Source organism: Thalassophryne amazonica, chromosome 9 (genome assembly GCF_902500255.1).
Source record: "Thalassophryne amazonica chromosome 9, fThaAma1.1, whole genome shotgun sequence".
In the NCBI taxonomy this organism is placed as follows: domain Eukaryota; kingdom Metazoa; phylum Chordata; class Actinopteri; order Batrachoidiformes; family Batrachoididae; genus Thalassophryne; species Thalassophryne amazonica.
The window spans coordinates 69,264,411-69,279,132 of NC_047111.1; the positions used below are offsets into that span (position 1 = coordinate 69,264,411).

The window sequence follows — 14,722 nt, forward strand, 5'->3', positions numbered from 1 at the left end:
GCTGAGACAAGTGATCATTAATGAAATCACCTGCTGAGACAAGTGATCATTAATTAAATCACCTGCTGAGGTGATTGGTTGTAAGGAAAATCTGCAGTGTCTCGGCCCTTCATGGCACATGATTGCCCACCCCTGTTTTAGACAATGAAATTGATCATTACAACTGTAGTGTTCTCATTCCCTTCGCCCCTGCTGCAATCAGGTTTTGTCTTCTCCATTCGTTTGTTACCATAAAATAAATAAAGAAATACACTTTAAAAATAAAGAAATCTGAAAAATTAGGCGTGTCTTATTAATTGAGCGAGCAAATATCCACATGTCAAGAATTATTGACGTGAAAAGAGAATACAGTGGTCCCTCGCTATAACGCGGTTCACCTTTCGCGGATTTCTTTAGTCCAATTTTGCATGCTTTTTTTTTTACAGTGCATTGTGGTCTGCGTGTCTGTTTATAAGAATCTTCTCGCCCAGAAGAAAAAAGAGCGCCATCATCTACCCATAACTGTGTTCTTCACTCGGAAAAAGACACCTGCAGCGAGGTGTGAGTGGAAAAAGGCGCGACAGTGGCGCAGCACCAGGACGAAGAGGCGCGGTCAGAGGAACTGTGAAATACTGGTCAGATACTATTAATAATTTCTTATGTGTCCAACCTCGTACGTTGATCGTTAAAATTAAATTCGTTAGTTCTAAAAGCCATCATAATTATTTATAGGAAAACGTTCTATTTTTATTTCTCAAACAAATGTTTGGGCGTGAAAACAGGTTGGTCTTATTTTTCTACAAAGGTTTGAACTTTGAAACATGAGAGAAAAGTGAGAAAATGTTAATGCCTGATTGAGAAAAGTTTATAAAGTGGTTTTACAGGGTTTTTACAGCTTTAAAACGTCTATAATAATTGTAAAAAAATAACGCTGACTACGTCGCAGACTTCGCTTTTTGCAGACTATTTTTAGAATGTAACTCCCACGATAAACGAGGGACCACTGTAACACTTTTTTGATTATACTACAAAACAATTAATACGACGGCCGCTTTTGATGCTCTATTGGCACGCGTCATGATTGGTGAAGTTCTTTTTCTTTGCCGTCTTCCTGGCTTCCATGTCGTAAAATGAGGGTGTGTCTGAAGCGGAGTCTGAATATTTATGGGCGTGTTTATTATAATTACGATTGTTTTCACCCGCCGCATTTATCAAGGTCACATGGGCATGGGCAGGTGCACACTGCTTGATACATGTCATGGCAACTTTGGTGTACTTCAAATTTACACCGTAAATTTACGCCACAAGTACGCAACTTTGATACATGAGGCCCACTGTGACTGATAAATTGGCACTTCCTGTTTGAGTGTGAGCTTGCCACTGAGTTCCCATGAGATCCTATGGGATCTTGTCAGTCAATCCAGGAAGTGTTTGAAATTTGAACAATTCCTGTTTTAGTGTGGATTTGAAAATTGGCACTTCCTGTTTAGGACGCCCTGTACCATGCGTGAGCTCCGCTCCACTGTGCTTCACTCATAATATTTATTATTCCAATAGTTCTATAAAATTCACGGGTGATGTGTTTGATATTCACTTGCAACATTTTCTGACCTTATAATAACATCTCATTATGCACGTGTGTATTAATTGTGAGCCCTGATATGCTAAAAGAAAGTACATTTTCTTCTCTTTATGTTAACTTCTTTTATTAATCTTATCTATTCTGCTACAGTTAGGTTCAAAAGTATTTGGACCTAATGGAGATGAAAAACAACCAAGACGTGCTTATGGTGCAGACTGTTCACTTTAAACATTAGGAACGAGCCACAGTTGTGCCGCTCTGTGCACACCTGATCCCATCACATCTCAGACGTGAAGCAGAGTAGGTCCTGATTGGCCGGAATACTGGTTGGGAACACTGGCTGCTGTGAGGATGCTTCTCCAGGTAGTGCTGGAATTGCATCAAGAAGGGCATCTGGTGTAAAATGGGTGCCAAATCCCGATGTAGCTCTGTAATGGATCAGTTGGAGCAACCCCAAGCAACCAGTCCCTCCAATTTCACTACTCATGAGTAACTGGACAAACTACGTACATATAAAAATTATTTTTAAGATAAATAATCATGTTTACAGCCAGTTTTCTTTTCAGACAAGTCATAGAATGGATGCATGGACATTTCCAAGTCACTGAACATGTCTTGGACTTCATTTGTCTCATTCATTAAGAAATACCAACAGTATGGTGCTATTATGGTAAGTAAATCTGTTTGGAGTTGGCAGTTCTCAAAACCTGAGTGATTGTACAAGAAGGAGATGAGGGGAGCCACCAAGACACACATGCAGCACTGAAGGAGTGCCTTCCCAAAGTACTGGAACACTTGGCATTTCACACATTTTAATTTGTTTATCCCATTTCACATACAAAAAATACAAAAATAAAAATTTCTAAAAGTAGCTTCCTTAAACTCAAACTGAAACCAAATCTCTACAACTTCTACCTTCTGGCAAATTGTAGCTGAACTTTCAGGTCTTCTTTTAAAGAAAATGTTCATGTATCCATCCCCTGTCTCTTCTTATGAAAACTGGCAATAAAACTGATTATTTACAGGTATTATACCAAAGTCTTAAATTACTTATGCAACCAATCATCTTGGCTTTTATATCTTTAATTAATTTAGATCAGGGTAGAGATTTGCTTTAGTCTGAGTTTAAGGAAGATCATTTTATAAATTTTTATTTATTGTATTTTTTGTCATTAAAATAGCATAAACAAATTAAAATATGAGAAATACCAAGTGTTTCAATACTTTTGGAGGCCATGGTAGGCTTCCATTGCTTTGATTTGTGAAACTGTGCATAATTTAATTAATTTTTTTAATTTTTTTCATTTATATTGTGCCAAATCACAACAAAGCTGTCTCAGGGCGCTTCTCACAAGTAAGGTCTAACCTTACCAAAAATTCTTCTCTGTGGACATGATGCAGACCAGCTGAGTGGACGTGTCCAACAAAGCAATCAGTACTTCTGTGACATATCTCATAGAATAAAATAGGCCATTTTAGACATAAATTTTGTGTCTTTCTACACAATTACAGCACTTTTGAGAAAGCAGTTTGATGCTTCTCCCTTCTCTCTCAACATATATGTGTGTTTTTTTTAGCTTGAATAAAGCTGGTTGGTCAGTTTGTTTTATTTCCAGAGCCTAGGTGTGGTGGCTGCTTAGGCTACCGCTGCTTGTTTACCTGTTTAAAGGTAGATAACAAATAATAAGATCTCTTTAAGCCATCCCCCGTGTTTTCTGCAGCACTGCTGGCACTCTTCACATCACGTCTGTGTTGATGGTGTGAATACGATGTGAACAAAGTTATGAGCTGCTTCAGTCACTCTTATCTTGTGTTTGCAGTCACTCAGTAGTGGCAGAAGAAATAGAACAAATCATACAAAAAAGGATTTAAAGTGTGATTCAGTCAGAGCAAACACGTTGCATCAACATCAGGGACAAAATCGATTTCTTGTAGAGGAAACTCCCTGAAATGTAAGTGCAAGAGTTCCTCAACGAGTACTTTTGTCATGGACTTGCTGAGTGACACGGCCGCCTTTTGAAAGTCTATTTTGAACTTCTGTAAGAATCTCTTAATGCCTTTTTATTTCCTGACTTTTCGCACCGCGGGGGCCATTAATGCTCCTTAGATTTCATCTCGCCTTTCAGGCCACATGTCACATCACGGGCATGCTGATGAGGAATGTTGATGCTGATGCTGATGAGGAGTTTGAGGGTAATTTCAGAAGCCTGCTGAACAGCATTGTTTCTTCAAAGCTGGCTGACAGCTGGTCCATGCCGTGCTCCTCGTGGCCTTGGGTCCCAGTATTCCAAAATAGAGCAAACTGTCTGTTCCAGCAGCAACATTTGACTATCTGTGTCATTACTCCCTCATTTCAGAGGCAAAGTCCTTAAAATATAGTTTATACGTCTGAGAAAAAATGTTATTTACGTTATGTGAAAAGATTCACCTCAGTTGTCCTGATGCTGCTGTGAGAAGCTCCCGCTCATAGATCAATCCAGAGTTTGGAAACTGCAGTATTATATTCTCTGGTCTCAACTAATGATTATTTTTGTAATAGATTAATCCTTTAATAAATGTTTCAATTAATTAATTAATGCAATGATTATATTTTTTAATTAATCTGTTATTTTCTAATCAGTACATTAATCCTTTGGTTAATTTACCAGTAAATCATAACCATAAATTCCACCAATATCTTTCAATGTTGTCTTCAAATATTTTGTTATATATTTTGTCATTAGAAAGTATTTGTTATATATATATATATATATATAGAGAGAGAGAGAGAGAGAGAGAGAGAGAGAGAGAGAGAGAGAGAGAGATAGAGGTTTTTCAATCACGTGACCGATTTGCTGCAGGACAGGTGCTGTCTCCATTATGGATTACAAGGAGGTTGGCGCGTGATAGAAAAATGGAGAGAATGTACGGTTATTACGATGCTTTAAATCCTCGAGATAAAGCTATTTATCATGATAGATGTGTAGCAGTTGGTTCAGTGGATCTGTATCTTATACCAGATAGTGAATTTAGTGGTGATGTAATGAACTGGCCGACAGTGTCACACTGCGATATTGTGAACTAGGAAGCTGCCGAGCAGGTCAGCCTCGCCGGCCTCCTGCAGAGCATCATGGCGGAGCTCTGAAAGTGGAGGTCGTCTTGAAGTCCTGAGTGATTTCTCTCACCAGGCGCTAGAAGGGCAGCTTGCGGATCAGCAGCTCAGTGATCGAGGACCACAGTGTAAATAAGCATCCGTATTGGAAGTGTTCTTGTGTTATCCTCGGCAGTATTTTTATGTATTCTTATATAATTTTATTGCCAAACAAAATAAAATAAAATTCTTGGAGCAGCGGATTTCTGGTAGCGGTGGATCTCTCTCAGCGCCACGGTGCCGTGAGGCTTCTTCACACCGACGTTGAAGCTTCTGCAATTGTTCGCCAAATGCACGTAGCGCATCACAGCGGCCACCGCGTCGTAATCCAGAATGGCCGCGGGACACAAAATGACTTGACCGATACATCACATGAAAACCCTCTATATATAAAATCCCACTATATAAAGGATGTTAAGTGCCAAATATGAAAAAGTCAACTATGGGGGGGATAGTTGTGCACAGCTTGGCCTCTTTCTGAGACACAAAATAACAGAGAATATTAAATCCTGACATGTTTCACAGCACTGTAAATAGTAATTATTTTCATTATTTGGTAATCTGAAGATCATTATTGGAATTAATCAATAAAATATCACACAATGTTGAAACATAATGATCATTATTATCACTTTACCGAGGCGTTGCTAGGCCGGTAGTGTAGATTTATGTTGACGCAACCTGGCTATACCCGCCCGCAGTAGCGAACGAGTATCGGCATACCCACCCGCTGTGCGTAAACAAATGACGTCATAATGCACGTGCAGCCTAAGAACTGTCTGCAGAGGAAAGGATGAAAACAGGAGAAGTGTGTGTTGGTCCCAATATGGATATTCCAGATGATTTTCTCATGGACAGTACGACAATGAACAGCAGCCAAAGCAGCCAGCTTGATGAGGACGCACTGGTGAATTTGGAGAGCAGCATGTCCCAGCCGGCACGACAAAAGTTAAAGTGAGCTAACGTTTTATGTACGCGTTACGTGTTGTGTATCTCAATAAAGTGATAACAATGCAAATGACATGCTTTTGGAGGGCACTATGCATTTTCAGAGGCCCGACGTTCTTACCTAGTCACTCAAAATGACAGATATTCACCCAAATTAGACGAGGGCGAATATCTGTCATTATTGTATTAGTGTTTCTCAAAGTCCAAAATAACAAAGGTGCGATAAATGGAATGGTAAATGGACTGCAGTTCCATCTGTATCAGAAACGCAAAGGGCTTTTCAGTAATGTCTCACACTCACACACCGAGGCACTTGGATCAATTTGGGGATTTTAGGACCTTCCTCAAGGGCCCTTAGTGATTTTCTGGCCAAACGGGGGTTTGCACTAAGGATCTTCTAGTCTCAAACCTGCTGCTTAACCACTAGACCATCACCTCACCTAATCAGTTAAAATCATAAAAATGCCATGAAATGACATCGTGATTGTCCGAAACATGTTACTGGATATGACAACCAAAAGGGTGAGAGAGGAGGGTCCTGATTTTGTTTCCCTTCACGTTTTTGCTTCCATGGTGTAAAGAATTCTGCCTTCTCTTGTGATAATCAGTATGTACAATCCCCCATTTCACAAAAATGAGTGTTCTCAAACTTTTGAGACTGCACTGGCAAACAGTAGACATACGAGGTCTGTGATGAAAAAAGCGGTCCTTTGAATTTTTTTCAAAAAATAAATGGATTTGATTCATATGTTTTTATGTCAGACAAGCTTGAACCCTCGTGCGCATGCGTGAGTTTTTTCATGCGTGTCGGTGACGTTATTCGCCTGTGGGCAGGCCTTGAGTGAGGAGTGCTCCACCCTGCCCTTCGGAATCTTTGTCTGAATAGCCGCTGCGGACGGTGCGCGTTGCTTTATCAACATTTTTTCTGGACCTGTGAGGGATATCCGAGTGGACACTATTCGAGAAATTAAGCTGGTTTTTGGTGAAAAGTTTAACGGCTGATGAGAGATTATGGGGTGTTTCTGTCGGTGTAAGGACTTCCCACAGAGCGGGACGTCGTGCAGCACTTCCAGGCACCGTCGTCGGCCTGTTTCGAGCTGAAAACATTCTAATTTAAGGCTTAATTCACCCAGGACGTCGTGAGAGAACAGAGAAGATTCAGAACAGGCCGGCATGAGGACTTTATGCGGACATTCCACTGTTTAAGGACATTTTGTAATGAAAGAAGTGCGCGCAAATTCGCCGAGTTGTTTCCGTGACGACTCGGCGAATCTGTGTGCGCCGCGACAGGAAAAACACCTCCGTGAAAACCATTTGTAAAATTCAGGCGGCTTTTGGTGGCTTTCAACAAGTGAGTAACTGAGAAATTGTTTAACAGCTGGGCATGTTCCAACTTGCCCGTTAAGGTTTCCAACGGAGGTGTTTTTCCTGTCGCGACCCCCCGCGGTCGGGTCCGGCCCGACATGCGACTCTGCCCGCACGTTCTTTCATTACAAAATGTCCGTTAACAATGGAATGTCCGAATAAACTCCTCATGCCGACTTCTTCTGAAAGTTCTCTGTTCTCTGACGACTTACTGGGTCAACAGAGCCTGAAATGTGGAAGTTTTCAACTTGAAACGGCGAGACGCTGCCACCTCGAAGCGCAGATCGCCGTCAGGCGCCGTGGGCCGTCCTTACGGCGACACTACCAGACCAAAATCTCTCATCAGCCGTTAAAATTTTTACCGAAAACCAGCTGAATTTATCGAATGGTGTCCACTCAGTTGTGCCTTACAGCTTTTGAAAAAATTTTTATCAAACAAAGCAGCAGTCTCTGAGCCATTCCTAAACAATGAAAAAATCGACGAGAGGGTGGGCAACTCCTCACTCAAAGACTGCCCACAGGCGAATGACGTAACCGACAGGCATGAAAAAACTCTTGCATGCCCACAAGGGTTCAAGCATGTCTGATGTAATCACACGTGATTCAAATCCATATGGTTTTTGAAAAAAATAATAAGGTCGGATACTTTTATCACAGACCTCGTATATGGGAGCAACTAATGATTCCTCTTCTTTTGTTTTCAGTCCTCTGGCTGGGCCATAGAATATGAAAGAAGGCTGCTGTCAAGCAGCAGAAGTAACGCAGAATCGGCTGTGGCTTTGAACATTGTGAAGTTATGATGAAAATTCCTTCCTGGATTCATTCCGTTTTTCCTCCTTCCCCTTTCTCTCCTTGTGCAGGGGGGATTTTTGAGACTCGTGAGAGCGAGCTGGTCAGCATGGATGAACTGGCTTTCAAGTTTGCTGTAAACAATATAAACCGTAATAAGACCCTGATGCCCAACATCACGCTTACCTACGACATCCAGAGGATCAACCTCTTTGATGGTTTTGAGGCTTCCAGAAGAGGTATGAAATGGTCCACTTGAATCAAAACCAGCTTGAACATTGATGATAATAAAATATTGTGATTTTCAAGCAGAAATTCTTTTTTGTGTTGCGCTGGCTTGTTGATGTGACATTTATTTGACATGATAAAAACTGATTCTGTGTCCAGATGTGAAAATGGTAAATGGACTGCATTTATATATTATATTTATTTTTATAGTGCTTTTCCATCTGCATCAGCCACTCAAAGCGCTTTACAATAATGCCTCACATTCACCCTGATGTCAGGGTGCTGCCATACAAGGCGTTCACTACACACCTTGCCCAAAGGCCCTTCGTGATTTTCCGGTCAGGCTGGGATTTGAACCAAGGATATTCTAGTCTCAGACCTGCTGCTTAACCACTAGACCATCACCTCCCCCAGTTAAAGGCATCTCCAACTGCTTATTAAAGCAAATATCTTGCTAGCGAATCATGTGCCAGAATCTCAGTGAATGTACACATGTCAATATGGTCTAGATTGCAGAGGATCTGCTGAAGTTCCAACCAGGCAGAGTGTGGAGGAAAGGTCTTTGAATGTGGCATGGTTGTTGGTGTCTCACCCACACTTCTCTATCCTTGGCCGAGTCATGTAACTCTTCTTGGGGCATCCCAAGGCGTTCCCATGCCAGCTGGGAAATATAATCTCTCTAGCATGTCCTATGACTTCCCTGGGGCCTCCTCCCAGCTGGACATGCCTGAAAGACCACTTTAGGGAGACAACCAGGAAGCATTCTCAGCATTCTCACCAGGTGCCCGAACCACCGCAACTGGCTCCTTTTGATTTTAACAAGTAGCACCTTGACTCCAAGTCCCTCCCACATAATCGAGCTTCTCACCCTGTCCCAGAGTGTAAGCCCAGATACTCGATAGAGGAATCTCATTTCTGCCCCTCGTATCTGTGATCTTATTCTTTCAGTCATTGCCCAAAGCTCATGACCATAGGTGAAGACAGGAGCGTAAATCAACTGATAAAATGAGAGCCTCACCTTCCAGCTCAGCTCCTTCTTCAACATGATGGTCTGGTACAGCGTCCGTAAGATTTCAGATGTGCCCCAATCCATCTATCAATCTCATGCTCCAACTTACTCCCACTCATGAACAAGACCTCGAGATACTTAAACTCCTCCACTTAGGGCAATAACTCTCCCCTGACCCAGAAGGGACAATGCACCGTTTTCTGACAGAGGACTGTGGTCTCAGATTTGGAGGTGCTGATTCTCATCCCAGTTGTTTCAACATTCGGCCTCAAACCTGCTCTGTCATCAGGTGGTGACTGGAGGTCACTGGAGAACCACATCATCTGCAAAAGCAGAGATGCAACTCTGAGATCACCAGACTGGACACCCTCCAATCCCTGACTGTGCCTTGAAATCCCATCCATGAACATCATGAACAGGATTGGTGACAAGGGGCAGCCCTGGTGGAGTCCAGCACCCACTGGAAACAGATCTGATGTAATGCAGAAAATGCGGGCACAGCTCCTACTTTGGTCATATACAGACCGGATTGCACACCACAGAGAATCGGGTATCACATATTCTCGCAACACGACCCACAGGATACCCTGAGGGACCCAGTCATATGCCTTCTGCAAGTCCACAAAACACATGTGGAGTGGTTGGTCATACTCCCAAGACACCTCTAATATCATTGCAAGGGTAAAGTGCTGGTCCACTGTTCCATGATCAGGATGGAACCCGCATTGCTCCTCCTGAATCTGAAGTTTGACTATCAGTCTAAGTCTTCTCCCTAGTACCCTGGCATAGGATTTGCCAGGGAGGCTGAGAAGTGTGATTTCTCTATAACTGGAACATACTCTCCAGTAATCTTTTTTAATGATGGGGACCACCACCCAAGTGTGCTAATCCAGAGGCTCTGTCCCCAACCTACATGCAACATTGTATAAGCGTGTCAGCCATGACAGCCAAACAGCATCCATATACTTCAGCAACTCAGGACAAATCTTGTCCGACGCCGGCGACTTGCCACCAAGGAGTTTTTGGACTACTCTGGTGACTTCTACTAGGGTAATGGTACCAGAATTACCCAAGTCTTCCAACCCCGCTTTCTCAATAGAGGGCATGTCAGTAGGGTTGAGCAGATCCTTGACGTGTTCTTTCCACCCCCTGATGATCTCCTTAGTCCAAGCCCACAGCTCTCCTGCTGGACACAGCCTGGGCTAAGCACTGCCTCCATTTCTTGAGGCATCTGACAGTTTGCCAGAACCACTTTGAAGCTGAAGAAAGTAATTTTCCATGGCCTCTCCAAACTCCTACCATGCCTAAGGGCCGATTCACACATAGTGCGAAGGTTGGTCGAATACGGAGAAACAGCATGAAACAGTTCGAATTATGCGCACCACAAAACATCGCGCCAATGGGCAGGTGTGCACAATGCTGGTGCAACGGTTCATACACGTGGGAACACAGTGTCACCAGCTGCACAATGTGGTTACACATCACACAGCTGCTGTTAAGAAAACAATAAATAAAAATAAGAAAAATACATGCTGCGACGGTTCAATGCATGTGGAAACACAGCAGCTTTTGCCAGCAGAAATAAAGGAAAAAAAAAAAATACATGTCACCCACAGGATTCAAACCTGCACCTTCCAAAAGCTCTGATTGACAGTTGGAAACTTGACCAGTGAGCTACCATTACTGTCCTGAGATAGGTGCTGGAAACTGCCTCATATCAGGAAGCACATGGATGTATTTTTTAAAAAATAAAAATGATGCACCATATAAAAAGATTGCATTGTATTAAACCCCTCTCATCAAGCAAGCAATACAAATATGATTCGTCTGTTCCTCTGTAGATGACCCATGGTCACTGATGCACAAATGAGAAGCAGTTCGCTCATCTCATTTATGTCTGCTGGCGCCTGTCCTGCCAGACCGCACGTGTCCTGCCGACACACGTGTCTTGTGGACGGCGTGCCGCAGAACATCGCTTCATGTGGAACAGAGCTCATGTGGGTGATGTGACAGTCAGATTGCCTGCTGCGAGAGGGTTTGATGGGCTTGCACAGCGCACACTCTGTCTGTCAGCAGCTGGTGTGCGCAAATAGTTGTAGTGACAGGTGTACGAGGCATTGGAAGCAGCTACGACATTACACGGTTTGCATACGATTCCTGCTTCATGCGCACTTAATGTGCAGTTCGACCAAATTCGCACTATGTGTGAAGGGGCCATAAGTGTTGCCTCGGCCACCACTGAGGCTGCAGTCCTTCTGGCCTGCAGGTACCTTTCCACTGATTCCAGAGACCTATGTGCCAACCAAACATGAAAGGCCCCACAAATCTTAGAAACATGGTGTCTAACCAGATCCTTACTCTGGATGGCATTACCCTTACCTCTAGTAATACTGTGAGAAATCTTGGAGTCATTTTTGATCAGGATATGTCATTCAATGCGCATATTAAACAAATATGTAGGACTGCTTTTTTGCATTTACGCAATATCTCTAAAATCAGAAAGGTCTTGTCTCAGAGTGATGCTGAAAAACTAATTCATGCATTTATTTCCTCTAGGCTGGACTATTGTAATTCATTATTATCAGGTTGTCCTAAAAGTTCCCTGAAAAGCCTTCAGTTAATTCAAAATGCTGCAGCTAGAGTACTAACGGGGACTAGAAGGAGAGAGCATATCTCACCCATATTGGCCTCTCTTCATTGGCTTCCTGTTAATTCTACAATAGAATTTAAAATTCTTCTTCTTACTTATAAGGTTTTGAATAATCAGGTCCCATCTTATCTTAGGGACCTCATAGTACCATATCACCCCAATAGAGCGCTTCGCTCTCAGACTGCAGGCTTACTTGTAGTTCCTAGGGTTTGTAAGAGTAGAATGGGAGGCAGAGCCTTCAGCTTTCAGGCTCCTCTCCTGTGGAACCAGCTCCCAATTCAGATCAGGGAGACAGACACCCTCTCTACTTTTAAGATTAGGCTTAAAACTTTCCTTTTTGCTAAAGCTTATAGTTAGGGCTGGATCAGGTGACCCTGAACCATCCCTTAGTTATGCTGCTATAGACTTAGACTACTGGGGGGTTCCCATGATGCACTGAGTGTTTCTTTCTCCTTTTGCTCTGTATGCACCACTCTGCATTTAATCATTAGTGATTGATCTCTGCTCCCCTCCACAGCATGTCTTTTTCCTGGTTCTCTCCCTCAGCCCCAACCAGTCCCAGCAGAAGACTGCCCCTCCCTGAGCCTGGTTCTGCTGGAGGTTTCTTCCTGTTAAAAGGGAGTTTTTCCTTCCCACTGTCGCCAAGTTCTTGCTCACAGGGGGTCGTTTTGACCGTTGGGGTTTTTATGTAATTATTGTATGGCCATGCCTTACAATATAAAGCGCCTTGGGGCAACTGTTTGTTGTGATTTGGCGCTATATAAATAAAATTGTTTGAAATTGATTGATTCTTCAGCCTGATGGCTTCCCTTACCACTGGAGTCCACCAGCAGATTCTTGGGTTGCCACCACAACAAACAGTGACAACCTTCTGGCCACAGCTCAAAGCAGCATCCTCAGCAGTGGAGGCCTTCAACATGGATCACTCTGTTTCCATGTTTCCGACCTCCCTTGGGTTCTGGGACAAGTTTAATTGGAGGTGCGAGTTGAAGGCCATCCAGATAGGCTCTGCCACCAAACATTCCCAAAAAATCCTCACCTCACATTTAGGTCTTCCAAGTCAGCTTGGTGGATTACCCCGCCATGTGAGCCTACTCATAACCAGGTGGTGATCAGCTGACAGCTCTGCCCCTCTCTTCATCTGAGTGTCCAAGACACATGGGCGCAGGTCTGATGACATGATTACAAAGTCAGTCATCGACATTTAAGATAGGATGTTCTGGTACCACGTGTACTTATGAACACCCTTGTGCTTGAACCAGTTGTTTGTTTTGGACAATCCATGACCAGCACAGAAGCCCAACAATAAAGCACTACTCGTATTCAGATCAGGGGGTGATTCCTCCCAATCACTCTGCTCCAAGTTTCTCCATAGTTGCCCACTTCAGCACTGAAGTCCCCCTGTAGTACTAAGGAGTCTCCATCAGAAACATTTTCCAGGATCCCATTCAGAGTTTTGAAGAAGGCTGGATACTCTGAACTGCTGTTTGGTGCATATGTACAAACAACAGTCAGATTCCCCTCTGAAACACAAAGTCGTAGAGAGGCTGCCCTCAGGTTCACTGGGGAAAACTCCAAAATAATGGCACTCAGTTGTGGACTGGAAAAAGAGAGTCAAGCCCATCTCCAGAAGTATGGTTCCAAAGCCCGTGCTGTGTGCCGAGGTGAGCCCAAGTACTTGTAGCTGATCTCTCTCGACCTCCCACACAAGCTCAGGCCCCTTCCCCACCAGGTAACATTCCATGTTTCTGGAGTTAAGTTCCATTTACCATTGCATTTCGTGGGCATTTGCCCCTGTCCACTGCCAGTAAAGCAGTGCACCAGACCCTCTACAGACTCCCTGCAGGTGGTGAGCCCACATGGAGATGACACTGTGTTGTTTCTTGGGGCTGAGCCTGACCGAGACCTACGGGGATAGACTCGGCCACCAGGCACTCTCCTCCTAGCTCCCCCCCACCCCAGGCCTGGCACCAGGAGGAGGCCCCATTATCCCTCATCCATGCGAGGTGACTCCATCCCTAACTGTGTTAATCATAAAGGTTCATAAAGATACTTACTTTAGTATTTCTATTTTCTAATTTATATTTATGATTTACTACATTTCAAAGGCAAATACTGATGACAATAATTCAGCTTTGGTTAGTTTGTATCTTCAGATTAACATTACAAAATAGTCTTCTTAACCCCAAAACTGTTGTTGGAGGGGGAGGATGGGAAGTCTTAGGGGGGATCAAGCCCCTTAGTACACCTTCTATTTAGAATCATGCTGTCATTCATAGCTCACTCTGCAATGTTCTCTACTGTCAGTGTGTGACCAGCTGGCTCTTGGCGTGGTCGCAGTGTTCGGTCCCTCTCACAGCTCTTCGGTCAGCGCTGTTCAGTCCATCTGCAATGCTCTGGAAGTTCCTCACATCCAAACCCGCTGGAAACACCCATCAGTGGACAACAAAGACACCTTTTTCATCAACCTCTACCCAGAGTACACAGCCATTGCCAGGGCCATCCTAGATGTTGTCACCTTCTTCAAGTGGAGGAAGCTGACTGTGGTCTATGAAGACAGCACAGGTAGGGATGCTCGGTGTTCCATCCATAATGTGTTGCATTTAAAAAAAAAATACTGCTTCACAGGATCAAACATTAAATCAGGCATCAGAAAGACAAAAAAATACTGTATAATTTGCCAGCATTAAACAACAAGAAAAACAGAGAAATACTAAGGTGATCACTGGCCACCAGCCCTAAACTTCACTAAAAGACCCAGAATTTAGGTAAAGTTGAGGCCGCAGCCCACTCCAATTACTGATAAATGAATTAAAAGAGTAAAAAGCGTAAAACAAAACTGTACCAGTATGCTAGCCATATGAAAGGGAAAATAAGTGCATCTTAAGTCTGGACTTGAAAATCTCCACAGAATCTGACTGTTTTATTGATGCAGGGAGATCATTCCACAGAACAGGGGCACGATAAGAGCAACCTCTGTGACCCACAGACTTCTTATTCACCTTAGGAACACAAAGTAGTCCTGCACCCTGAGAACGTAAA

At 43.3% G+C, this 14,722-nt stretch overlaps 1 protein-coding gene across 1 annotated transcript in view; it reads left to right on the forward strand.

The window, feature by feature from the left end:
• The window catches only part of LOC117517330 (glutamate receptor ionotropic, kainate 1-like), a 164,730-nt gene that overhangs the window by 17,135 nt on the left and 132,873 nt on the right, over positions 1-14,722 (forward strand). The window contains 2 exon segments of the mRNA XM_034178324.1: positions 7,865-8,032; positions 13,988-14,245. Coding sequence (XP_034034215.1) covers positions 7,865-8,032; positions 13,988-14,245 — 426 coding nt within the window.